The following is a 16981-nucleotide window of genomic DNA, read 5'->3' as shown; positions in this document are numbered from 1 at the left end:
ATCTGACAAAGGGCTAATATCCAGAATCTATAAAGAACTAAAACAGATTTACAAGAAAAAAACAAGCCCATTCAAAAGTGGGCAAAGGATATGAACAGACCCTTTACAAAAGAAGACATACATGAGGCCAACAAACATGAAAAAATGCTCTACATCACTGGTCATTAGAGAAATGCAAATCAAAACTGCATTGAGATACCATCTCACAACAGTTAGAATGGCGATCATTAAAAAATCTGGAGAAAAAAGTTGCTGGAGATGATGTGGAGAAATAGCAACACATTTACACTGTTGGTGGGAGTGTAAATTAGTTCAACCAGTGTGGAAGACAGTGTGGTAATTCTTCAAGGACCTAGAAATGGAAATTCCATTTGACCCAGCAATCCCATTACTGGGTATATATCCAAAGGATTATAAATCGTTCTACTATAAGGACACGTGCACACGAATGTTCATTGCAGCGCTGTTTACAATAGCAAAGACCTGGAACCAACCCAAATGCCCATCGATGATAGACTGGACAGGAAAATGTGTCACATATATACCATGGAATACTATGCAGCCATAAAAATGATGAGTTCGTGTCCTTTGTAGGGACATGTATGAACCTGGAAAGCATCATTCTCAGCAAACTGACACAAGAACAGAAAATCAAACACCACATGTTCTCACTCACAAGTGGGTGTTGAACAATGAGAACACATGGACACAGGGAGGGGAGCATCACACACTGGGGTCTATTGGGGGGAACTAGGGGAGGGACAGCAGGGGTGGGGAGTTGGGGAGGGATAACATGGGGAGAAATGTCAGATATAGGTGATGGGGAGGAAGGCAGCAAACCACATTGCCATGTGTGTACCTTTGCAACAATCTTGCATGTTCTTCACATGTACCCCAATATCTAAAACGCAATAAAATATATATTTAAAAACAGAAAAAGAAAATATTTTTGTTAATACCCAGACTACCAGGTATGTTTTTAAAATAATTTCAACTTTCATTTTGGATTCAGGGGACACATGTGGCAGGTTTGTTACTGATGCTGAGGTTTGTGATACTATTGATCCCATCAACCCATCACTGAGCATAGTACCCAATAGTTAGTTTTGTAACCTTTAATACCCTTCCTACCTTGCCCACAGAAGTCCCCAGTTTCTATGGTTGCCATGTTTATATCCATGAGTAACCAATGTTTATCTCTCACTTATAAGTGAGAATATGCACTATTTGGTTTTCTGTTCCTGTGCTAATTCACGTAGAATAATGATATCTAGCTGTATCCATGTTGCTGCAAAGGACATGATTTTATTATGTTTTATGGCTGCATAGTATTCCATGGTGTATATGTGCCACATTTTCTTTACCCAATCTACCATTGATGGGCACCCAGGCTAATTCCACGTCTTTCCTATTGTGAATAGTGCAGTGATGAAAATGCAATTGCATCTGTATTTTTGCTAGAATGATTTATGTTCTTTTAGATATATACCCAGTCATGGTATTGCTGGGTCAAATAGTAGCTCTGTTTTAAATTTTTTGAGAAATCTTCAAACTGCTTTCCACAGTGGCTAAACTGATTTACATTCCCATCAACAGTATGTAAGCATTCTCTTTTCAGTGCAGCCTTACCAGCATCTGATGTTTTTTGACTTTGAAATAATAGCCACCCTGACTGGTGTAAGATGGCATCTCTTTGTTGTTTTGATTTGCATTTCTTTGGTGACTAGTGATGTGTGGAATTTTGTTTCATGTTAGACCATTTGTATGTCTTCTTTTGAGAGGTACCTCTTCATGTCTTTTGCCCATTTTTTACTAGGCTTATTTGTATTTTGCCTGTTGATCTGTTTAAGCTTTTTAGAGATTCTGGATATTAGACATTTTTCAGATGCATAGTTTGTGAATATTTTCCTTCATTCTGCAGGTTGTCTCTTTATACTGTTGATAGTTTCTTATGCTGTGCAGGAGATCTTTTATTTAATTAGATCCAACTTGTCAATTTTTGTTTTCATTGCAGTTGCTTTTGAGTACTTAAATAAATTCTTGCCCAAGGCAAATGTCCAGAATGGTTTTTCTTAGGTTTTCTTTTGGGATTCTTATAGTTAAAGATCTTATATTTAAATCTTTATTAATCTATCTTGAATCAATTTTTATATATAGTGAAAGATAGGGGTCCAGTTTCATACTTCTGCATATGGCTAAATAGCTATCCCAGTCCCATTTATTGAATAGTGGGTCCTTTCCCACATTGCCTATTTTGTCAACTTTGTTTAAGATCAGATAGCTGTAGGTATGCAACTTTATTTCTGCATTCTCTATTCTGTTCTGTTGGTTCATGTGCCTGTTTTTGTACCAGTACCATGCTGTTTGGGTTACTGTAGCTTTATAGTATAGTTTGAAGTCAGGTAATGTGATTCCTCCAGCCTTGTTGTTTTTGCTTAGGATTGCTTTGGCTATTCAGGCTCTTTTCTGGTTCTATATGAATTTTAGAATAGTTTTTTCTAGTTCTGTGAAAAATGACCTTGGTAGTTTGATAGGAATAGTGTTGAATTTATAGATTGCTTTGGGCAGCTTGGGCATTTTAATGATATTGTATTCTTCCAATCCATGAGCAGGGGATGTTTTTCCATTTGTTTGTGTAATCTGTGATTTCTTTCAGCACTGTTCTGTAGTTCTCCTTGTAGAGATCTTTCATCTGATAGGAACTTCAGAGCATGGAAAGCAGTTTGTGTGAGGGCAAAGCTCATGATCACGTAATATCTGAAAACTCAGACCTTAGAGGGTACATGTTGATTAGCAGTAGAAGACAGAACTTAGCTAGAAGATATATGTACACTTGCTAAGCATTCCAGCCTTTATCCTCTGGACCACAAGATGCCAGCAAGGTCTTTAATAATCAAATTACTTTTTGTTTTTATTTTGTCTTGGCATTTATGGCTGGCAGCTCTGTGAGAGACAGATTACAAATCAAGCAAATAGATTTTTTGCTTCTTGAAAGTTGAGAGAAGGGTAGTGTCAAAAAGAGTGGCCAAATTAATAAAGTGTTTATGATACAAAATTGACAATATTTATTCATATTGAAATAAGGAAGAATGTAGGTGGCTAAATGGGTACAGAGGAATTATCTGAGGGCCATGGAGAGAAGCTCTTGGGGAGCTGCCAAACAAGAAATTAACCTAAACACAACCCCAGAAGTCAAAGAAGCTGTCCATATGAATCATTAAGTAAGAGGGCAGGTAAAGAGAAAATCCAGGCAAGAACAAATGTACAGAGATCTTGGAAACCATGCTAAACAGACAATTTTAGCAGAGGATCTATAGTGGATTCTAAGCAGATTTTCTGAGCTGCAAAGAGCATAGGGAAAGTGAATTTGTGCACACTGGCTCATGCCTGTAATCCCAGCACTTTGGGAGGCCAAGGTAGGCAGATCACATGAGGTCAGGAGTTTGAGTCCAGCCTGGCTAACATGGTGAAACCCTGTCTCTACTAATAATATAAATGTTAGGCAGGCATGGCGGTGCACACCTATAATCTCAGCTACTAGGGAGGCTGAGGCATGAGAATTGCTTGAACTTGGGAGGTGGCGGTTGCAGTAAGCCAAGATCACGCCACTATACTTTCAGGCTGGGAAACATAGTGAAACTGTGGGAAAGAAGAAAAAAGTGACTAAAGTTCATGCCTTTAGTTTGTGTGAAGCTGGAGCTGTATGAAGCTCCAATCTATCATGGTCCTTTCAGCACTCTTTTATCTTTAATAAAAATTTGGAATTAATCTAAACCCTTGTTGAAGTGAAATCAATATATAAGGAGAATGGTGTTGATTATTAATTCTCTCCCAACTAATGTACTTCCTGTGGGTGACTCGGACACTGCACAAAGACCTTCATTAACTCTGAAAACACCAAGGAATCATTCAGAAAGCAGCTCCTTAAATACCTAATAGTTAGTACTGCCAAAGTGTTAATGCACCTTTTTGAAGCATTAGGGAACTGGGCAGATACAAATAGATGCGATGACGATGTATAAAACATAAATTAAGACATACTTCATCTTTGATTTACACTGTTTAAAGAGGGCCTTTTTAAAGTGTGAGATTCTCTGAGCTAATATTTCCTGTCCATGATATTGTAATGTTTTTCATTGTGAACCATCCAGATTTGCTCTTAGTATGAATCAAATTTTTTATTTAATTAAGCCAGCTTATCTGTCACTCATCATAATTAATCCATTCCTATCTAATTACTTTTTCATTTTCAGAACCAATCATCATATATTAATACAAATACAGGAAAATTGGAGTCAATTTTTAATATAAATAAGAGCACAGAATGCCTATTGCATATGGGCATTCTTCACATATTTAGAAAGGCTCAAAATAACTGAGTTGATATTCTGTCACAAACACAGAAACCAGAAAAGAAATATTTCAGTTCATTCATTTACCTCATGACACCAACTACCTAAATACTATCATTTCCCAAAATTTCACAGTCTTGCTTTTATTAAACCATCCAATGATGAGTTATAATGTAGGAAGCCTTTCTGTTTCTGGAGGCAATTGAAGGGAAACCATGCCTGTAGTTCATTTTTGTCACTGGTGCATATGTGGCTTTTTCATTCACTCATTTATTAATTGAGCAAGACTCCAATCATTGGAGATGCAGCCGTGAATGAGGCAAAAGAAGGATCCACCTCCCTTTGAGCTTAAATTTCAGTGAGGGAAGCAGACAATGAACAGATAACAACAATGATGAGTAACCCACAAGCAATTAAAGTGGTAGAGGGTGATTCAGTGACTTCTGTAGGTGGAGTGCTCAGAGAAGGCATCTCTGAGGAGGTGTCATTAAAGCTGACAGTGAAATGACAAGAGGTATCATGATATGATCACAAGACTAAGCATTCCAGGATGACATCACAGCTAAAGCAAAGGCCCTTGAGTTGGAATACAATCTAGGAATCAAGTGAAGGCCAGTGCTGTTGCAGGGTCATAAACAGGAAAGTAGTAAGAGATGAGCTTAGGGAGAGAGAGAACACTCAACGTAAGGAGTGTGCATTTCATTCCAAGGTTCGTGAAGAGCTGATGGGGGTTTTAAACAAAGTGGTGATGTGATCTGATTTACATTTTGGAAAGATCAGTCTGCTTGCTCCATGAAGAATGAACCAAAGGGGGCAAGCATAAAAACAGGGAGATGGAGTCTGGATGAAAGGTGAGTACAGCTTGCATCTGATAGCATAAGAGACAGAAGTAGATTAACTCAGGTTTTGTTTAATGGTAGAGGGAGAAAAGTTATTGATATGTTGGCTTTTGGAGAGCATATTATAGAAAGAAAAGAATCCATCAAGGGTAATTCAACTTTTTTTAATATCATAAGCTTTAGATAAACCTTAACATCACTTAGTCATTTCATGTATTTATTCCGCTGGTCATTGCAAAGGTTGATTCTTTTCACAGTTGCGTATTTCCTTGGTTAGAGCAAACTATGGTATACGGCTTTCTAGATTCAAATCTGAGTTTTCTAATTTAGTGGCCATATGCTCTTGAGCAAGTTTTCTAACCCCTCTGCCCTTTAGTTTCTTTGCCTAAAAAACATGGTAATAATGTTACCTATTTCATAGGGTTGTGGTCCGAAGTGACAAAGAAATGCAAATAGAAGTTCTTAGCACCCTACTGGACTGCAGGAAGCACTCACTAAATGTTAGAAATTACTACGTGCTATAGCAAAAGAATTTATTAACAGAATAAGCAGACAACCTACAGAATGGGCTAAAATATTCACAAACTATGCGTCCAACAAGGGTCTAATATCCAGAATCCATAGGAAACTTAAACAAATCAAGCAAAAACCAAATAACCCCACTACAAATTGACAAAGACATGAACAGACACTCCTTAAAAGAAGACATACAAGTGGCCAAAAAACATGAAAAAATGCTCATCATCACTAATCATCAGAGAAATGCAAACCAAAACCACAGTGAGATACAGTATCACTCCAGTCAGAATGGCTATTACTAAAAAGTTCAAAAACAACAGGTGCTGGCAAGACTGCAGAGAGTCGGGAATGCTTATACACAGTTGGTAGAATTGTAAATTAGCTCAGCCACTCTGGAAAAGTTCTGCGATTTCTCAAAGAACTTAAAATAGAGAGCTACCATTTGACCCAGCGATCCCATTGCTAGATGTATACCCAAAGAGAAATAGATCATCATACCAAAAGGACACATGCACTTATATGCTCATTGCTGCACTATTCACAATAGCAAAGACATGGAACCAACCTAGGTGCCTATCAGTGGTGAATTAAATAAAGAAAATGTAGTACATATACACCATGGAATACTACACAGCCAAAAAAAAAGAATGCAATGTTCTTTGCAACAACATGGAGGCAGCTAGAGGCCATAGTCCTAAACTAATTAATGCAGGAACAGAAAACCAAATACTGCATGTGAGGTAAACATTGAGCACACATGGACATAAACATGAGAACAATAGACACTGTGGATGGCTAGTGGCGGGAGGAAAGAGGGGAGGGTGTGAGTCGAAAATAATAAATTTCAACTCACTTGAAATGTATTACTCCCAGGTAATAAACCTACATATGTAAACTCTGTGTCTAAAATAAGAGTTGAAATTTTTTAAAAAAAAGAAAAAATATGTACTAAATTTCTCTTATCCTCCTTACAATTGCACATTCAAGTCTCAGTACCTAGAAATGAGTTAACACATTTTTAAGATACAAAAATTTCTGTTTCTTATATCGTCACATAATTATTTTTGTATGATTTAGATACTGTTTTTCAAACTTTCTTAACCTTTTTGAATATATTTTTACCTTCTAAATCTGGCAATATTTGTTTCTTTTTAAAGTGACTTTTTTGCCAGTATTTTATTGAGGATTTTCACATCAATGTTCATCATGGATATTGGCCTGAAATTTTCTTTTTTAGTTGTGTCTCTGCCAGGTTTTGGTATCAGGATGATGTTGGTCTCATAAAATGAGTTAGTGAAGATTCCTTCTTCCTGCATTGTTTGGAATAGTTTCAGAAGGAATGGTACCAGCTCTTCTTAAAGTGGTTTTTTTTGTTATTTGGGTTTTGAAAAACTGCTAAGGGCTTTTAGAGATATTTAGTGAGCATTATCAGCTTTATTGTGAAGTTAGTATTTTCAGCTCTTAAAATGGAGGGAGGAGGGGCCTTCTGATCTCAAGATTATATAAATTATGTGAAAACTTAATATAACTGCCTCCATCAGTGCCATAACACCGCATGGGCCCCACTTTAATGTGCAGCTCCTCCGGTGGATGTCCTGCTTTCTGTTTGGACTTAGTACCATATTGTATCTAAGGCTGGAAAATACCCTATTTGTTTAGATCACAGGATAATCCAGAAGATCTTATATTTCTCTGAATCTTTGATTTCCATGTAAACACTGATTTCTATCACTGCCAGGCTGCAGCTGCATTTCAGACTTTCTTGATGGGTTATTTGCTTCTCAAAATAGGCTTGAGAACAGTAGGAAAATAGAGTAGGTCAGCACAGCATATGGTTAAATTTTCATGGACAGATGTGTTCAAGAATAATGGGGAAATTCTTTTAAATTGTTATCTTTGTTATAAATGTGGTATGCAGATGTTTCATAGTTATGGCTGGGATTGAGGTACTTTTAGCAAATGGTACTTTTCATAAGATAACACATTTATCTAATTTTTTAAAAGTATACTCATGTTTCACTGAAAGTATCTGGGCAAGGAACAGCCTCTTGGCTCTTAGAATCTTACAATACCATCCTTGATGCAGAATTGTTCAGCACAGGTGACTTTGGAATTCCTTTCTATGCAAAACATTCGACACTAAATGCATACATGTTTTGTGATTCTTCAAGTTGCAGGTTCTGTGTTTCTTCTTGTATTTTGTTAATGACAGGAGATAATATTTTTTATTTCAGAAGGTTTACATGGTATGACACAGGTAAAATAGTTTCTGTCTCTGTTATAATAAGCCCAGAGTGATAGATGTCACTTTATGAACCACTGGCCAATCAAATCTACAGTGGGTGGAATCTGCTATGGTAGGTTTTCATGCTTGTTTCTATACTGTGCTAACCTTTGTAAAATGTCACAATATATCTGAATATTCTAGGTAGCAATGGTATAGTCTGAGATGTTTTGGGAAATCAATCCTGTTATTTCACAACACAGCACCTCAACTTGATTATATTACTGTTAGTATTTATTTTTAGGTTTTCATTTTTTTGCCAGAAATATATGTGTGGACATACTCACTTCCTCTGTGTTTGTCTTTCTACTACAGATACGGGAGCAGAAAGACAGGCACTAAGAGAAAATGTATATCCTAAACTGAGAGAATTCTGCAGAGAAAACTATGGATTGGAATTTCAGGTAATTCTAGTGTTCATTTCATCTGCAGTTACGTCCAGTTAAGTAACTAGTGTTTGTTTATTGTCACAACTTGAGTTTGAGGTCCTGAAAACTTTTATTTCTTCAAGCATGAGTAAAAAGAAACACTGACAAATAGAAATAAAGTACTTAATCATTTTTGATGTTTAGTTCTTTTATGCTATGCTTCTTGGACCCTTCCTGGTATAGGCTCATCTTTTTATTTGAATCATATTTATTTGCTTTTTTGATAGTATCCACTATTTTCAAAGAGGTGAAGGTTGCCGAGCACCTCAGTTTAAGCTATGGCTTCTAGAAATGTTTTGCACGTAAAAATAACGACCAACTTTTTTCAAACTATTTCCATTCAGCAGCCTGGCCTGTCCTTGCCTCCTATTTTGCCTTTAACTTTTTATTCACATTGCATAACATCCTTTTTGCTAAGCATTTCAGAGCTACACCATTTACTCCCACCAAAAAATTATATCAACCTTTCAAGAGACAGTAACAGCACACGTCATTGCTAAAGTTCATGAACATCCTAACATTTTAATACAACATTGATTTTGCCATCTAATGGTAAAGTGCTTGAAAACATTGGATGTATCTTGGGCATCCAAATGTTGAAAACGTAAATGGCTCCTGCAACAGATAACATTATTTAGTCAGAATTTTTCAGCCTCATTTGTGATGGAAATCCTAACTCTCCAGTGCTATCTAAACTACACATTTACATTGTCAAGTGATGAATATGTAATAGAGGTTTGTGGTACAGAAGTGCAAAATGCATCATTGGTGGTGGAAGAACATTTCACCCTTCGTTTGTTTCCTCCCAGATAAATATTTTATCTTGGTATACTCATGATGCCTTCTAATATGATGTATAAAGTCACAGTCTCGAAATGGCTTCAATCTCAATGCATAATGTCAGTCACCACCAGGCCATGATGACACACACATTGAATCGTCACTCATAAGTCACCATTTACTTGATAAATTGTGAACCTGAATTAAATTCCTTGACATTAATTCAGCACTACCTTCTCTAGGGAATATGGTTCTACTGATAACAGGGTTCCAATGGTTATATAACTTCCAATATGTCAAGATTCCCTAAGGCTTAGACATTCCTTGGGGACTCAGTTACCATAGAGGAATAAATGTGTTCAAGCATATTAATGCCATCTTTAAGTTTGTTTTGCATCATTTTTGTCAGCAGAGGAAGTTTTTGAGCTGTAGAACAGCTTCTACAAATCATGGTATTGTCTAGGATTAGGTGAGCGAGAAAGAGAAAAAAGTATACTTTCTGAACTAGAGGTAGGCACAGAAGATAGATGCAGGCAAAATAAAACTGTGCTAGGCGAGGCCCTTAGAATAAATTGATAGGATCATTCTAGACAGGTGTACTGAATCAGCTGAGGAGATGTTGGAAAACAATAGACCACAGTGGGCAGGGAAGATGTAGAACTGAGCCCCAGCTCTCTACAGGTACTGGGAGTGACTGAACCTGCCCATCCTTCAGTTCAGTATCTAAAATAGGAATGGCAACAGCTTACATGTCTGAGGTTGTGTTTAGAATAAAATAAAATATGCAGGGTTACATTTGCTTCCAAGCTCTAGGCTTAACAGGAGCTCACATGCATAATATCTGAATCTTCTAAGAATACACTTTTTGAGTATAGTCTTTTATAGTAGGTTAATTATATACCTTCCTGAGGATATATATTTTTAGAGAGGCAGTTTCCTTCGCTCAGCTGCAACAAAAAACATGGTACCAGAAGCATCATGAACAGCCAGTTTACCCCCACAGTGTCCCTGATTCCATCTTTGGTTGTGCATTGAACCCAGAACATATGAGTTTCCTAAAGTTACTCAAACATACCAATCTACCTCATGCTTGCTTGCCTTTGCTTATGCCATTCTCTTCAACTATGATGCTTTTCAGTCTGGTTCTTCCCCTGCTTCACCTGCTGGATTCTACTCACTCTGAAGACTCTTCCTATCTGACCTCATTTGTGCCACCTTGCGCACTAGCACACAGCCCTGTGGGCTTCTTTTGCATCCCTGAACACCTTAAGCCCATTCATACTTAAGAATTTTACCCTGGCTGTTCTGTCTTGCAGGAATACTCACTCTCTTTATCTTCACACAGCTGCTTTCTTATTGTCACTCGGGTCTTCACTGAAATGTCTCTCCTAGAGATGCTTTCCTCTTTATTATTATTGTTATACTATAAGTTCTAGGATACATGTGCAGAACATGCAGATTTTTTACATAGGTATACATGTGCCATGGCAGTTTGCTGCACCCATCAACCCATCATCTACATTAGGTATTTCTCCTAATGCTATCCATCCCCTGGCTCCCTACCTCACAACAGGCCCCAGTGTGTGACATTCACCTCCCTGTGTCCATGCATTCTTATTGTTCAACTCCCACTTATGAGTGGGAACATGCAGTGTTTGGTTTTCTGTTCCTCTGTTAGTTTGCTGAGAATGATGGTTTTCAGCTTTATCCATGTCCCTGCAAAGGACATGAGCTCATCCTTTTTATGGCTGCATAGTATTCCATAGTGTATATGTGGCACATTTTCTTTATCCAGTCTATCATTGATGGGCATTTGTGTTGGTTCCAAGTCTTTGCTATTGTAAATAGTGCTGCAGTAAACATATATGTGCATGTGCCTTTATATATGAAAATTCCAAAAATCAGAACACCTCTTCTCTAGAGATGCTTTTCCAGTGACCCCATCTAAAATAACTACTTCTCTTTTGCATCATACTGTTTTAATTATTTGCAAGAATGTGCCAGTATCAGGTATTTTTTCTTGTTTATGTATTGACTTACTTATTGTCATTCTCCCACTAGATTATAAGTTCCGTAAAAACAGAAGCTTGTCTATTTTTATAGAATTTCAAAACAGCTGCATTCCTGGTCCTATAGTCCTTGGCACATTGGAAAATTCCATGAGAATTTGTTGAATGAACGCTCAGTAAAAAAAAAAAAAAAATGAATAATGAATGAATGAAGACTCAACCTAGATATGATTTGTGGAAGAACGCCTTCTCTAATCCCTCCCACACCTCCCAAGATAGGCCATGTACCCTCCTCTTTGCTTCTCTGAAATTCAGTGTATAACTCTCAATAACACATCCATTTCATTCAAGAAGTATTTGTTGAGTGCTGACCATATGGCAATCAACATTCTAAGTGCCAGGAATAAAGGAGCAAACCAACCAGTCCCTCTTCTGAGGAGCTTCTAACATTGTTGAGAGAGGCAGACAATATGGATTCCAGGGGTAATAAATGCATTTTATTGAATAAATCCTTCTATTTTTTAAATCACAGAAAGTAGGGGTAGGGAATGCCAGGTAATCAGAGAAAGACTTGGTGATAAGGCAATATTTGAGCAGAGATTGACAGAAAGTGATGGAGCAAGTCATGCAGATGTCTGAAGTTGGGGCGAGGAATTCAGGCATAGGGAACAAGGAACAAGGTCTGAGGTAGGAGTGTGTTTGGAATATTCTAGGAACAATCACACCACCACACTCCAGTCTGGACAACAGAGTGAGACCCTGTCTTACAAAAGGAAAAAATAGGAGCAGTAAAGAAGCCAAGTGTGAGTGAAGAAAATAATTACAGATAGCATCAAAGTAAGATCACATGAGACCTCATGGGCGATATGACTTACCATTAAGAGAGTCGCTCAGGTTCTATAGTAGAAGAGAATACAAAGGAATGATCAGGAAAATAGAGCAAGCACGGAGAACTAAAGTAAGTGGGGTAGATAGTGAAACATCATCTGGTTAGGCAAACTTTTCATCGCCTGCCTATAAGTGCCGAAAGTTCTCAGGCCTAGAATTGTCTTATTCAACTTATCTAAATGGCCAAATAGCTGGCACATAGTAATCCATTTAGTTAAATCTTTATTCAATTAAATTAATAGAATATGGAGTTACATTTTAAGCAAGTCCATATACCTTTTATCTATATGCCTGTTTGGCAGGCTATTTTTTGGTATTTTCCTTATTTTTTTCATTTAAACTAAGATATTTCATCAAAATACACTAGAATCTGATTATATAAACTTCAATTAATTCTATATGTGATGTATACAGATATAGGTTGATTACTCAGAGATGGAAACAGTTCAGTGGAAACAACATCAAGCCCACAGAGTGAAGAAAATCCAGGGCATCAGGAAAAGACATGGCATTTAAATAATATGTTATTTGATTTGCAGATATTTATTAAGGACCTCTAGCTACAGAAAAGAGGATAGAAAACAAGAACAAAGAGGATAAATTGGAAAAAAGTAAAGACAGACTGGGGAGAAAGCAGGTGGTGCAGAACCCAATAAATAAAAACCTTGTGATTGTACCCAGAGACACCATCTACTCTTGCTTTTGCATCTCTTCTCCATCCTGATCTAACCCTTACTGCTTCAAAAATGGGACCAACAAAAAGCATCCTAATTGGTTTATTTTCCTACTTACCTGCAGTAGATTGCAAGTCCTTGAGGGAAAGACTGGTTCTTGTTTGTTTTTAAGTCCCCAGGCCTGGAACAGTTTGGCGTTTAGTGGGTATAAGCAGAACTGCCTTACACCATCACCCTACTTGAGTTTCTCTATACAATATAACCAGAGTCATCCTACGTAAATCTCATATTGTGTAAATAAAGGGAGGTGGAGCAAGATGACTAAATAGAAGCTTCCACTGATTGTCCTCCCTGAAGGAACGCCAAACTAAACCATTATCCGCACAAAATACCATAAGAACCAAAAATCAGGTGAGTGATCCCAGCACCTGGTTTTAACTTCATATCACTGGAAGGGGCACTGAATAGGGTAGAAAAGACAGACTTGGACTCCCAGTGCCATCCCTTCCTCAACTCCCAGCAGCAGCCACATGGTGCAGAGAAAGAATCTGTGTGTTTGGTGAAGGGAGAGTGCAGTGATGGTGGGACTGTGCATTGGAATTTAGTGCCCCTGTCACAGCAGGAAGCAACACTAGGCAGAAATCAGCCGATGCCCACTGAGGCCCATTTAGACTAGGCCTAGTCAGAAAGGAATCACCCCTTCCAGCAATGAGAAACTGAGTTTCAGCAAGCCTTGCCACCATGGGCTAAAGTTTTCTGGGGTCCTGAATAAACTTGAAAGGTAGTCTAGGCCACAAGGACTCCAATTCCTAGGCAAGTGCTGGTGCTGAGCTGGGCTCAGAACCAGTGGACATGGGGTGCATGCAAAATAGCAAGATAACAGCTGGGATGGCCCAGGGAGTGCTTGCGCCACCCCTCCCCCACCCCCAGGCAGTACAGCTCACCTCTCTGGGAGAGACACTCCTTCCTTCCACTTGAGTAATGGAGAGGAAAGAGTAAAGAGGACCTTGGCAACTTGGATACCAGCTCAACCACAGTAGGATAAGGCACTGGGCAGAGTCCTGAGTCCCCATTCCAGGCCCTAGCTCCCAGATGACATTTTTATACACACCATAGGCCAGAAGGGAACCTGCTGCCTTGAAAAAAAAGGACCCAGTCCTGGGAGGATCCATCACTTGCTGACGAAAGAGTCAGCAGTGAATGATCAGCAGTGATACCCAGGCACTGCTCGCCATGGACCTTGGGTGACACTCAGAGAAGTACTGGTTACAGGTATGCCCCAGCACATTCCAGCTGTGGTGGCTATAGGAAGAGATTCCTGCTTTAGAAAAGGAGAGGGAAGAATAAAGGGAAATGTGTCTGGCAATTCAGGTACCAGCTGGGCCACAGTGGGGTAGAGCACTAAGCAGGCTCTTGGCATTCCCAGTTCCAGGCCTTGGCTCTGAGATGGTATTTCTGGACCTGCCCTGGGACAGTGAGGAGCCCCTTGCCCTGAAGGGAGAGTCCCAGACCTGAAAGCATTCACTATAAGCTGACCAAGGATTCCTTGGGCCTCAAGTGAATGTTGGCAGTAGCCAGGCAGTACTTGCTGTGAGCTTAGTGTAGTGGTGGCCATGGAAAGAGACTCTTCTTCTCATGGAAAGGGGAGGGAAGACTGGGAAGGACTTTGTCATATGGCTTAGGTGCCAGCTCAGCCACAGGAGAATAGCGGATCAGGTAGATTTCTAAGGTTTCCAACTTCCGGCCCTGGCACATGAAGGACATCTCCAAACCTACCCAGAGCTGGGGACAACTTGCTGCCCTAAAGGGAAGGACATAAGCCTGGCTGGCATCATCACCTGCTGGCTGTAGAGCCCTAGGTCCTTGAGTGAACACAGACAGTAGCTAGGCAGTGTTATCAAGAGCCTTGAAGGGACTCACTGTGATGGCTTCAGGTCTAACCCAGCATAGTCCCAGTGGTAGTGGTCACAAGAATGCTTGTGTCACCCCTCCCCCAGCTCCAGGAAGCTCAGCACAGAGAGAGGGACTCTGTTTGGAAGAAAGGAAGGGAAGATAGCAAGAGTCTCTGCCTGGTAATCCAGAGAATTATTCTATATTTTATCCAAGCCCACCAAGGCACAAGAGCCACATGTTACAGGGCTTGGTGTACTCCCTAATGCAGATACAGCTACAGTGACCAAAAACGTAGAAAACAAACCCAAGTCCCTTTTAATACCTGGAAACCTTCCCAAGAACAACAGGTACGGACAAGCTCAGACTATGAAGACTACAATAAATACCTAACTCTTAAATACCCAGACTCCAACAAATCTCAGGAAAACATGATCTCCCCAGATGAGTTCAGTAGGACACCAAGGATCAATCCTGGAGAGACAGGGATATTGTGAACTTTCAGACAGAGAATTAAAAATAGCCATTTTGGGGAAATTTGAAGAAGTTCAAAGTAACACAGAGAATGAATATGGAATCCTATCAGGTAAACTTAACAAATAAATTGGTGTAATTAAAAAGAATCAAGCAGATATTCTGGAGTTTAAAAATGCTGAAGAACGTATCAGAGTCTCTTACCAGCAGAACTGATCAAGCAGCTTGAAAACAGGCTATTTGAAAATATACAGAGAAGAAAAAAGAATAAAGAATGAAGCATGCCTGCAAGATCTAGAAAACAGGCTTAAAAAGGTAACTCTAAGAATTATTGGCCTTAAAGCAGAGATAGAGTGGGGTAGAAAGTGTATTCAAGAGATAATAGCAGAACTTCCCAAACCTATAGAAAAACCAGTATTCAAGTACAAGGTTACAAAACACCAAGGAGATTTAACCCAAATAAGGCTACCTCAAGACATTCAACAAATGCCATATTGTCAGTTTCTTTGCTTAAAAGTTTTTGATGGCTTCCTTCTACCTATAGGATCTTTCTTTAATGTAACTCCATCTTTATTTTCCACTCTTCCCCACATAAATAATCCATGCCAGTCTATCCTCAGCCTGTCCTTGAAGCACTTCTTGCTGATTGCTCATTCCTAACTCTCAAATTCTAGTCACTATAGCTATTTCAATTCTTGCTTCCTATCAGAAATACCTTTTCCTCACCCCTAGCCACCCCACACCCTGTCCTTCACAATTCAGATGAATGAAGACCTTGCTTTCCCAAGACATCTTTTCTGATTTCTAAATATCTCCCCTTCTACTCTCTCAACTCATAAATCTGTCCCATGTGGCCCACTGGTATACTGAGCCAAGATTGAATCCAGTAGGGCAGGGACTTTTTTTTTTTTTTTTGAGACGGAGTTTCGCTCTTGTTACCCAGGCTGGAGTGTAATGGCGCGATCTCAGCTCACCGCAACCTCCGCCTCCCGGGTTCAGGCAATTCTCCGGTCAGGGACTTCTAAAGGACATGTTTAGCTGATCTGAATACTTAGGGTAACTTCCATTTAAAAAGAAATTTTCATGTGTCTGGCCCTTGAGCTTTATATCACTCTTTAAGAATACCTTCTGATAGCCAACCTCATTAGTGAGCACCTGATATTTACCTTGATCTTAGTCACAAAGTTAATAAACCTTTTTCTTTACCTCTGACATCCATTAAACCCCAAAGATCTGCCAATTCTACCTCCCTAAATACTTCAGTAATCTGTTCCTTTTGTTCAAATCTGTATTATTGTTACCTTGACTGTTGCCATGGGTACCGTGACTGTTTCCTTTGCCTTCATCTCTGGCTTCTCCTCCCTAATACCAGACTCTTAATCTACTTTACCCATCTGGTTCATCCTCCACGACGTCGCTACAGTGATATTTTTAAAACACCAATCTGACCCTTGTCTGCAAGATACAGTCTATGCTTCTTGTCACAATGTGCGCATTCTTTTTCGCCCCTGCCTATTCTAGAGGTCTCATCTGTGACTTTCCCGCAGACTAGCCTTTCCGAACTGCATTTGGTTCACCAGATGTGTTACTTTTCCCCCTGAATTTTCTCACCCACTGTGCCCTCTGACTGTGGGAGATGGGGGAGGGCCTTAAATTGTCTCCCAGGCAAATGAGTAGAAAAATTTGTCCTCATTCATTAAACTATAGTGAAGTCCTTCTATGAGATCCCAGAGTATTTTATTTCTAACCTTTACCAGCATGTCATATTTGTTTTAATTAATTTTTAAATGCCGCTCCCCACTAACTGGGAGGTCTTAGAGGTTAGCGATCACATTATTTATATC

At 39.1% G+C, this 16981-nt stretch overlaps 1 protein-coding gene across 1 annotated transcript in view; it reads left to right on the top strand.

The window, feature by feature from the left end:
• NWD2 (NACHT and WD repeat domain containing 2) overlaps positions 1-16981 on the top strand; it is a 200580-nt gene that overhangs the window by 73570 nt on the left and 110029 nt on the right. The window contains exon 2 of the mRNA XM_017527301.2: positions 8310-8398. Coding sequence (XP_017382790.1) covers positions 8310-8398 — 89 coding nt within the window. The remainder of the gene's footprint in view (positions 1-8309; positions 8399-16981) is intronic.

This window comes from Cebus imitator, unplaced genomic scaffold, assembly GCF_001604975.1.
Source record: "Cebus imitator isolate Cc_AM_T3 unplaced genomic scaffold, Cebus_imitator-1.0 Scaffold47, whole genome shotgun sequence".
Classification (NCBI taxonomy): Eukaryota; Metazoa; Chordata; class Mammalia; order Primates; family Cebidae; genus Cebus; species Cebus imitator.
Note: the sequence above shows the minus strand (reverse complement) of the source record. Positions and strands in the feature narration are given on the sequence as shown.